Raw genomic sequence first — 11,514 nt, 5'->3', positions numbered from 1 at the left:
AGAGGGCAAACCAATGTGCATAAGAATAATATATATGAAAATGAGATCACAGTCCTCATAGAGTCATAGAACAAAAAAAAAACGAGGCTTTTCTAATTTATATTGAGCGAATATAAATGGGAAAAATCTTGCACTGTTGCAACTCTACGTACTATGTTGCGCAGAACATAAAGTAGAGATGCTATCACTGCTGCACTGCACCAACTCATTTTGCTTTACATATCATCTCGTCTCAACGAGAAAGTCTACGCATAAGGATTTTATATTTGTTCTAGATAATTATAATCTACAACAAAAATGAACAAGTACTAAATTCGTGAGCAAAACATGGAAAATATTGCACAAAACTAATGCAGTCCCATCCAAGTAATCATCTATGAAATGAAATTATGCATTAAAAACCATACAAAACATTTAAACATCGGTTGACACCGTCCACTGGTACAATTTGAAGTATTCTTTCTAAGGATCAGCAAGCTTTTGTGTGAGATTGAATTTTCAACGTATAGGAGTTTCCGTATAGCACACTATCTTTCCCTCTTTGATCTGCATGGGAAATCAAGTATAATTGTCATTTTCTAAGTACAACATTTAAAATTTCCCATTACTGTACATGATAATATGGACCCGCATTCCCAATCCTAGAACGCTTTTACACTTGCAAGTCCTTTCAAAATTATGGATATCACTTGTAAGTATGGGCCACCATCTTAGTCGTCGTCATTGTAAATAGATTGGTTTAAAGATGGTCGTTTGAGTCTTTGAAATATCTCATCAAGAGACTCAGATGATGAATCATGAGAGACCTTGTTTTCTTGTATTTGTCGCAAGGGTAAAAACTTTTTAGCTCCCATGTTCGCCCTGAAACTCTGAAAGCCCGTCTTCATCGATTGCCACGTTGAAGTCAAAGCTGAAGATGGCACTCCAGCTGAATTTCTAGAATTAGTATGGCCTTCGTCCAACAAGGAATCAGCAGATGCTACTTTTTTCTCTTCTGACTTCAACTTAGATGTCGGTCCACCAGGCTCTCTAATGGCAGCATACTTCTTGGTGAGGGCTTCCCTGCTCGAGCCATATTTGCTTGTGTCTTCTTTCAAAGTTTTTGACGGACTTCCATTTGTTTCATCGGAAATTAAATTGGAAGTTGTCTTCATTTCAACACCATTCCTCTCCTGAATAAATAAAAGATAAGATGAAAACTGTATTTTACCAAAAGAAATTAGTCACAAATGAAACAAGTCAGACAGGATTGCTCCCACTATTTGGGAGGTATGACAACATACCATAAAATTGGTGCCCGATTCAATATCAATATTATTGAAATTCCTTGCAAGTGGAACAACTTGCTCCCCTACTTTGCATCCTTGCTCAAGCCAAGACCGCTCTATTAATAATATGAAATCAGTCATCAACCATGAGTATCAAAAAGTTGGTTTTCACTCATTCAGATATGATTTGCCATTTAGTAACATGAACTAAATTTTTAACAACAATGGAAAGTTTTATTTCATACCTTTTTGTAAAATAATTAATCCTGATGGATCAAAACCATCCATATCTTCAGCTTCAGTTTTGAAAATATATCTCTTCCAACTTCCCAGAAAATCAAATACTTTATCAAAGAAGTTGCTTGCAACCAAAAGGGTGTATATAACCATAATAAGTGGATAGATTTTGTTAAATTTATCCCCAAAGAAAGGAACTGCGTTGTCAATGTTACCCATTCTCTGCAATCATAGCCGCACCACGCACCAATTAAAATAAATAAATAATACTCGGGAAAAGGAGCAAATACGTGTTGATGCAGAAGTTCAGATAATTTAGCAATTACTAGCTTAGCCGTAGAAAAACTATTAAATATCATAAAAGGTGTGTAAAACTATATACAAGATAACAAAACCATTAGAACAAGAAAAGAACATAAAAAAAGAAGAAAATAAACTTGGGTCAATGAACTCAATGAAGAAAATAGTTAATGCAGTGTCTTTTACTTAGAAGCTACAATATGCCATGCACCAAACCATTATAACCATGAATGGTAATTTGTAGGATTATTAGGAAGTCATTTGATATATGACCCAAAAAGATAAGCAAGAAAAGGAAGTATCATAGTAGACAGCACATGAAACCTGCCCAGTGCCCACAATTTTGCTGTATTGGGCAAGAAAAATAACACTTTCAAGAGAATTGGCAGTCAATGGATTCATAAAATATGAGGAATACCTGTTCAAATATAGTTGTTTTATGAGAACCAAGACGAATGAGATTGAGAAAGTTGTATGAGATAGGAGGAGCATAACGAGCAACCATCCTGGGAACAACGATAGAATGTAACTAGTATTCATTCAACATTAAAGGCAATTCAATAAACAAAAGTTAGCCGTAACAAAAATAAGTGATTGTTAAACTAAATGAATAAAATCTTACGAGCATATCATAAGCAAGTTGACTGAGCTAGTCTGTCTGGGTGTCAGTGAGTAAAACATCAACATTCCAATTTTGAACAATGAATAGTACGTGCAGATGCACATGTACATAAGAGGAACAAAAGCAAACACCTGGATAAGAAATTGAATGTAAATGACTTTGCACAGCCCTTCAAAGATCAAAGAGTAAATCAAATATATAAAATAATGCATGATTCACATTGTTATAAATATATTCATATTTTTAACAATATTGGGGTACTAGTCACATTAAACACTAAATCAACATGAATGATGAAGCTTTGTTTGTGATGCAAGAACAGATAATACAACATTGAGGTGCGATTCAAAAAGAAGCTTGTACTAATTTTCAAATTTTATTATTTTAAATAATACTAGTATAGTAGCAAAGTAGAATCAAAAGCATTTTATCCAAGCAAAGACACATTATGTGATACTATTCTATTAGCAATTTGTGCATTATGTACAGTCTATCCATTAGCAGTGGTAAGGTTGCATACATCTACACTTCCCAAACCCCAGTAGGTGAAAACCTCGAGCATGGGGTTGCATCAATATACAGCCTTAAACCAAAAGGATGAAAGTTACTTTCAAAAAATAAAAGGAGATAGATGAAAAACAGTTCACTCGATCCCAAAAAAGTTAATATGAAATATGATAAGACTAAAGTTTTTTTAGTATGATAGATGATTTCCAAAATCTCTGAACTGAATTTTCATCCAAAAATTCTGTTGAAAATATGAAAAAATATTTTAAATAAATATACACCATCTCAATGTCCATTACGTTAAAAAAAATTACCAACATATTTGATCTACCTGCACAAGGACCTCCTGTGTTCCGACAGATTTTATAAGAATGGAAAAAAGCGATAGATCAACGCTAGGCAGAAGAGTTGCCTCAGCTAAAAGAATTGCTACAGACATGATACCGAGTATAACAGCCAGGCCTTTCTCAACTTGTTTCCTTAAAATGCATTTCCAGAAAAATTCTGCAAAGAATCACCATTTATTTAGAATATCAAGCTCTAACCAAAATATTCCAAACTCCAAGGAGTCACCAATGTATGATTATATAATATAATGCAAGATGTAGCAAGAACCCTAATCAAGAAAGGTAAGACATACGTGAGATGAAATTCAACAAACTTCGAAGCCAAAAACAACATAGGTAATTAGATATGTATGAGCGAATTGGGCTGACTTCCCACAACCCACCAGGTCTGTAAATACTACATTAAAATCCTCTCATTTCAAAACCAAGGGAGGTCAGTTTAATTTGTACTATATGTATATACAATTTTGTACCACAAGAAAAATATGTAAAATAGAATTATAATATAGGAGTATTCATTTTCATAGGACGCAAGTACAACTGAGAAAGTAGGAAATGTAGCTTTATCTTTTCATTAATATCTTTATACATAGAAAGGGTAAAATGCTCCTGGTATCGCAAAAAATACTTGGAAACAAATTTACAAACTAAAATTGGTCAATGCCATTCAAGATTCAGCAAAGAAAGATCAAGTGAAGTTAGGAAACAATGGGTTCACCAGTAATTCTCATTATTACCTAAAGTATCACATAGGGACCCCAACTTGCCAGTCCGAGCAGGTCTAATGCTTGAATTATATTCCCTGAAATTAGAGCAGAAAAAATTGTTTAAGGTGAGGAGGAAGAACATGTAATACATTGTACAAGGATTTTGAATTGGAAAAGAAAAGAAAGTAAAATTAGAAGCAAACCATCCAGTTGAGTTGCGGCGGTCATAATTCTTTATTGTATCTTCCAATTCAAGTGCCTCCAATACATAAGTCATATATTCGCTGCACAAGTAACAATATTGCAAAATGTTTGGCTATCAGTAAAGGAATTTAGAAAAATTCCAACAAGACGTTTGTTTCAAAGTATTATATTACATCCGCGGGAATTGCATTCCCAAGAATATTTTAACTGGAATGTTATTCCTAGGTATATTTAGAAAACGTGTTTGGTTATATTTTAATTTTCTGTGAAATGTTTTTTAAAAATTAAAATAATTAGGAAAAACTGTGGGATTGCAACCCCCTATAGGCTGATGTCCCAAAAGTGCACACTTCAATTAAGATGGCTTTCCAACAGATTTTACAAGGTCTTTCATGTTAATATAAAGCTACAAAAGCAAAGATGAAACTCTTCGAAGTTCAAGTAAAACCAAAGGATTGAAATTAATGAGCAGAAATATTAACCAGCCCAGTTGTAAGATTCAACAGGATATATAATTTAATAGGAAAAAAACTAAAAGTAATATGTGTGAGCCATGAAAAGAACAGCAATTTGATTTTCATGAATCTGATGAATAACAGTTGGAAATGGCATTATCAATTTATCTTTAATATGAACAAAAAATATATAGGTCTAATAGGTGAATTTCCTTTTTGTAAGAATATAACAATTGAATTGACCACAACTGCTGTAAAGGATTCAAAAACACCTTTTCAAGAGAATAACAGTATTACCACTTCGAGACCAAAACCAAATCGATCATGTTTTTACCTTTTATATCTGTAATACTCCTCACGAGCTCCCCAAAGATGACGCCTTAGTGTTGCCATTGACTTCTCATCTGTGTCATAATCCATATCATTTTCCCCTAATCGACCACCTTGTGGTTTGAAGGAAGGGTCTTCCCTAAACTGAAAGTTTGAAGGTTAGATCTAAATAAAGAAAATAATCCAGGTTTTGTAATCAAATAATGTAAGCTCAATACCATTTCAGATAGCATATCATCAATGACATTCATATAACGTCTCAAAGGATCCCGCTTGGACATCTGCTTGGATGTTGCTTGAGCTACCTACAGAAATAAACAATCATTAAACTCCAATATTTATTTTGGTGGATGTGAGGAGTTAAGAGTATGTAAACAAGACATTTTTATAGGGGTGTATCAAATAAAAGGACTAATTTTTATGAGTGTACATCTTAATCATATAACCACATAGATGGCCATGGTTAAAGTTACTTAAAAGGTCACATCAGTGTTAGCAATAGCAGATTGAAGAAAATAGTGGAAAGCAAAAATTCCACTATATTATATAGTGAATAGGTAAATAGCGGAAGACATATAGCAGTTGAAATAAATCAATTATATATATATATAATAAAATAAAAAAGTTGTATGCAAACAAAAATAAAGTACAAAAAAAAAAAAGACATAATATTAACTAAAAAGTTCAAACATTCCAGACAAAATATTGATGAAAACATTAAAAAGAAGTTAAACACAAAAGACAGTAAAGGAGTCCTTCCTTACATGAACTGGGGTTTACATAACATGTATGGGAGAAAATTAAGAGTTTCTGGATGAGTGGGGGGAGTGAGACACTGGGACTGGTGGACAGCAATGATGTCACAATAGCAGATTGGAGGATTTCCACAAGACCACAGCACTATAGTGAAGTGACGCTATAGCAGTTATTTGACGACACTAGGTTACATAATGATCATATTTGCTCCTCTCACTCTCAAAAGAAAATTAGTCCCACTTGATACATCCCCCCCCCCCCCCACACACACACACACTCACGAAAAGTTGGTTCTATCTTGCTTGTTTACAAGTGAAAATTAAAAAAAAATTCCAAACTTGTTAATTGTAATTGTATAAATTACAATAGGAAAACAGCTATAATCAAGCCTTATCCCTCTAGATGGTTTGGCTACATGGACAAAATACGACTGACTATATTGAGCTCTATCCAAAAACCAAAATTTCCAAAAATAAATTATAGTAATATCCAACAGTAAAATTATAAAATATTTTTTGCTGAAAACTTGGATGAACCACTTACAACAATAGCATTTGAAAGTTCTTGGTGAGCATCATCCAGTTTGACGGCCATTTGGGAAATTTTGTGTGTAAGAACTTTCTGGCGGATAGTCCAGTCAGCATTTCTCCAAATGCTTTTAGGAATTTCACTTAAACCAAAGCCAAGAAGAAATGCACCAGTAACAAGTCCAAAAGTATTTGAGCAAGCCATGGCAAATCCCAAAAGACTTCCCTTCCTGTTTACAGAAGCAGGAACCAACTAAAATCATTCCAAGAAGAAAAAAATATTGCATCATTTAAAACTCAAAAATAAAAATGAAGAAAAAAAAAGTATCGCATGCTTACTTGCCAGCCATGATCAACATGTCAAAAAATAAACTTATAACTGGCCAGAGAGTAGAAAATAATGAGTTCAGGGCTTGAAAAATCATTCATACAAGATATTGATTATTGAAAAGTCATGAGCTACATGTACAATTTTAAAAAAGTAGTTTTTTATCCCATGAGCCTAGTTAGGTCATTTGGTTGCTATTTTCTGGTAGAGGGTTCAACACTCTCACTCCCTCCTTGAACCCTCCAGAGGAATCCTTAGACACCACTCTAATGGTGGGACCTCCCTAGGCCCTAACAGGAACCAGTATCCAAAAGAAAACAATAAAAAATTGAAATTGATTTCAAATGTTCTCACAACTTTTCAGCATATGATTTAACTATATTATTAATTTATTATATACCCAACATCTTGTAAAGATGACATATTGAATTTTATAGAAATTTTTAAACAAACAGAAGCATTGTGTTACCCTGTGGGAGTAAATGCACAGGTTTCAAAAGGATTATACAAGTTAGATTTTCAAACTTGCAAAAGCAGAGCTATATCAAGTAGAGTAGTGTGTTACAAAAGTCCCTTAAAAAGAGGTTTGTAGGAGTTTTATTATCCACTTAAACACAAACACAGAGTTTGATGTCTATACAGGCTCAAATTCACAAATACATCAGTCATTCATAACAAAACACACAACCATACATTACAAACAGATCATGTCCATGTATGACAGTATATAATCAAGAAGAAATTAGGTATCATGCAAGTGTCTTTGAGGAAACCAGAGAAAGTGCAAATAATAATCTAACTTAAAAATAAAAATAAAAAAATCTAGGCAGCAAAAACTTTGAGCTAGCATCTTACAACTAAAAAACTAAAATCAACATTAATAAATAAATAAATTAAACAAGTTTAGGAGAATGAGAACCAACCACTTATTGTGTGTCAAAATGAGGAGAACGAGTCCAATAAGGCCAATGGATCCCACAATTAGATAGAAGATCAGGTTAACATGTACACTAGTCTTTAATCTTTCTGATACAGTGAAATCCCCAGCATCTTCAAAACCCTGAATAAGGGGCACCACAGCCCTGCTTAGAATAAATAATTGCGTCTCTGATAAGTAAAAAATCATCTAAATACTTCCTTGCAAAAACCATGCTTACTGTGTAGGCAAACATATGAGATGGCAAATATACAAAACTACTTAAAGTTTACACTTCACATAATAACTATATCGTGTTGATTAATTCATAGATATTGCCAGCATGGGTCAAAGTCTGTTGTGTAATAGGAAAAATGTTAAATGCATACATGTCTTACAAATTGGGGAATTTAACACTTGAGAAGAGATGGTTTGAACCAAAAGAAACTAAAATTGATGATTAAATATGTGTTGATGTTATGAAGACTAGAGAGACATTCACATCAAAGAGTTACTTTAGCTTGATCCAATTACATATTACATATTACATATCAGATACATAACAGAGTACATAGTCCTCCAACTCAAAACAAGGATCCTGGAGGAATGTTTGACTGACAGACAATGATAGCAAAGCAGGTTTCTCGTGATAAATCGAACAATTTTAAAAAACTTTGGACCATTAACCAAAAAAAAATTGTCCATTATGAAGTAAAATTTACTTGCCTTACTAAAAAATACATGTTTGAAGTATGCAAAGGGCTATGAAAGTGATGCAAACATATAATCATAAAAGAATTACACGAAGCATACCAAGTAAGCAAAAACGTACTCCAATATGACCAGCTCCAGAAGAAAGAAATACCTCCATTCTCATGGTTAGAAGACATTGTCTGCATTTGTCATAAAAAAAACTGTTATGAATGACACCAATGAACATATAGTTCTTCAATTAGCCACAATTATTTTCACCTTGTAATAATATAAAGTCCCAAAAACCTTCCTTTCAAAGGAAAAGGGAAAAAAATTATGTAGAAGCTGAAGAACAGTCAAGATGAACTAATTAGGAAAGAAAGAAGATGCAATAACAACCATAATTTAATAGACACGAGCTTAATTGCAGAACAAAAAGTCACAAAGCTGCCTTGTCCATGAAATGAAGGTAGCATAATATTTCTGTTAAAACAATGGACAGACACTATCACACCAATGGAAAGCAAATCTTTCTGAAACTCATAATTGTACATATTTCTTCCGTCTTCTGATTTTAAAACCCAGCTGTTCAAAACTTCCCATATCCAAGCCCTTTTTATCAGTTAAGGCTTCCTCTAATCTAAGATGAAGACTTCTGTCTGGGCAGTGTTAATTATAATCCATGCATTTTTCACCTGCACTGATGTACAATTACCAGCATCTCCTTATGATCTATAAAGCTCCATATAACCGATGCATTTGTTCCTCAATTGAGATTTGTAAAGCAACTTTGTCCCATATTTGTGAATCATTTTCGGTTTTGTTTCTAACTTTCTATAGTAATCACCAAATCACACGTCCGACTCAACATTGTTTTTCTGGTCATGCCTCTGGTCATGCCTAGTGTTTTAAAAAACAGTCCACAACCGTCATTTTTGGCCACAACATCAAGGTTTTTGGACTCTCCATGACCGCATCACAGCAACATCTTTCAAACTCTCCGCGGCCACATCACAACCGCAAATGCAGCCGCATCGCCGCAATTTCCCGCAACATCAAGGACTGCGACGATACTGCGTCTGCGATCGCAACCACACCTTAAAACCAGCACTAATGACAAAAAACACGCATGGAAACAGCTCAAAAGGGATGCTATCCTAATGCTAGGCAAAACAATCCTAAAAACCCCGTTACTCAACCCTACGAAGCGGAATTAAGCACATCCACATTCCTTAACGCGAGAAAGAGATTCTATCAAAGAGGATTAAGACGAAATCTAGTAATAGCAACCGATCAACAGAACAAGGAGAACTAAATTGAAATTGAAAAGGAGGAGTGATTAACGGTACCGCCCAAATGTCTGCGGGGACGAGGATGATGATGGAGAGGGAACAGAACCAGGTGTATCCGACGGTGAAGAGCACGTAGCGAGGCACGTGAGGGCCGGCGAAGTACCTAAGCGTGAAAAGCACCATGCCCGTCGTAAGAGGCAGCGAGATCAGGTAAAACACCCACATCTCTCTCTCGCGATGTGGAATCACCGACACTGATCGGAGAGATGATAGATCATAGATCGGTTGCGTCGCGAATTTGGAATCGCGAGCTGCACTGACTTTTTCTTCTTCTCGTTTTTTTTTCTTTTCCAGGTAAAGTGTGATTGGTAGCACCCGCACACAGACCCTTAAAGCGTCGTCGTTTAATGGGTTTCTTGCGTGGAAAGGAGTTCCACGCGGGGTGTGGTGTGGGTTTAAGTTAAGTTATGACGGTTAGCACCACATTCCTCTCCGGCGAGAAACGCACCTCGATTTCGTTTCGCTTTTGCTAATTGCAATTTGCAAGTGTTCTCCCTCACGGAATATTCTTGTCAATTTGCCATTTTGCCCATTCCCTGTAAGAGAGTTTATTTATTTATTTTTTTTAATAGTGAGCTTAAATGTTTCCGCGTAGCTTTTCACTTTCAAAAAATAAATAAATAAATATATATATATATATATATATATATATATATATAATCTATATCTATTATAAAGTCTATTATAAAGAAGATATATTTTAGTAACTATTTTTTTCTCTTCATTTTTTAGTGAACCTTTATACCCTTAAATACAAAAAAAAAATTATATCTTCTACAATTTCTAATATTTATTTGTGTATAATTATTAGAGACACAAAGTGTCTCAGTCCCTCTAGCATATATGAAGAGGATTATAATAACATCGGTATAATTTTTATTAAGTATTACATCGTTCAATAGTTTTATATTAAATATGAATTTTGTAAATTCAATCATTAGATTGAAAGTTCATATTACTTTATATGTTTATATAAAAAAAATTTAAAATTAAATAACAACTTAAAAATAATTAAAATATTTATATTTTAGTATATTTTCAAATGTATATATTACGTCAATTTTGTTTTATAAAAATGAAGTATTAAATCATTTTAGATTAATATAAAATTTTGTATATATAATCTAAGAATAAGTAACTTTCAATTTAATCAATAGGTTGACAAAATTCACATTTAATATAAAATTATTAAAAGGTGTAATACTTAATAAAAGTTACACCGATATTATTATAATTCTTCTGTATATCCGCATAACTTCAATAGGATCTGTTGTCTTTTTTTTTTTTTCTTTTTAGGTTTTGCAAAACTAATTTTAATGAAGTTAGTTTTAAGTTATTTTAACATAATGTAAACTGATTTGTATAAATTTTAATCACAAATTTTATATTAAAATTGCATTGTAGTCGAATAATTGACTGATACTAATTAATTATTTTATTTTATTTTTATAGAAAAATAAAGTTGAATCGTTGTTTTTAACGGTGAAACTACTTTTATATTTATAATTTATAATCCATTAAATTTGACTAAATATTTTTTATATTTTCATACTCGAAGAATCATGTTATTATTCAATTTCATCATCAATGAAAATTAGGTTTTAATATTTATTTGTTAAAGTATTTTAGTCAATAATTCTTATGATTAAGGAGATTGTGAAGATTTTTATAAATAGATTAAAGCATGTTACACATTGATGATGATGTATGAAAATTTTATGTGACTGTGTTAGTATGAAGATATTGAAAAATATTATTATAAACAAATCTCAAATCCTAAGAACTAAAATTTCAATTACAATTTTTTTATTTATTTTGGAGACCTAATTAACAATTATCTAAAAGAGTAAATAAATTAAATGATGTATTAAATCTTTAATTAAAAATAATATGTTTTATTTCATTAAACAATTAACAATGTTAACACATCTAAAAAAATATATTATATTTTTCATTTAATTTACT

General features: G+C 32.7%; 1 protein-coding gene across 2 annotated transcripts; it reads right to left on the bottom strand.

Annotated features, from left to right (window-relative positions):
• Nucleotides 1-361: 361 nt before the first annotated feature.
• On the bottom strand, nucleotides 362-10,076 carry LOC109807313 (uncharacterized). Of its 2 annotated transcripts, none has more exons than XM_020369856.3 (14): nucleotides 9,547-10,076; nucleotides 8,318-8,397; nucleotides 7,512-7,670; nucleotides 6,277-6,490; nucleotides 5,196-5,282; nucleotides 4,982-5,121; nucleotides 4,192-4,272; nucleotides 4,019-4,083; nucleotides 3,266-3,438; nucleotides 2,428-2,558; nucleotides 2,224-2,311; nucleotides 1,514-1,727; nucleotides 1,284-1,384; nucleotides 362-1,172 (listed from the first exon to the last, which is right to left on the bottom strand). In XM_020369856.3, the coding sequence occupies exons 1-14, from the start codon at nucleotides 9,712-9,714 to the stop codon at nucleotides 711-713; spliced, it is 2,163 nt and encodes a 720-aa protein (XP_020225445.1). In that variant the 5' UTR covers nucleotides 9,715-10,076; the 3' UTR covers nucleotides 362-710. The 2 variants fall into 2 exon arrangements, with proteins under 2 accessions (XP_020225445.1, XP_020225495.1); XM_020369906.3 differs by having other exon boundaries at nucleotides 7,512-7,648; nucleotides 9,547-9,564.
• Nucleotides 10,077-11,514: the final 1,438 nt, after the last annotated feature.

Source organism: Cajanus cajan, chromosome 3 (assembly GCF_000230855.2).
Source record: "Cajanus cajan strain Asha chromosome 3, NIPB_CcT2T_4, whole genome shotgun sequence".
NCBI classification, from domain to species: domain Eukaryota; kingdom Viridiplantae; phylum Streptophyta; class Magnoliopsida; order Fabales; family Fabaceae; genus Cajanus; species Cajanus cajan.
This window is presented reverse-complemented; position numbering and strand designations above follow the sequence as displayed.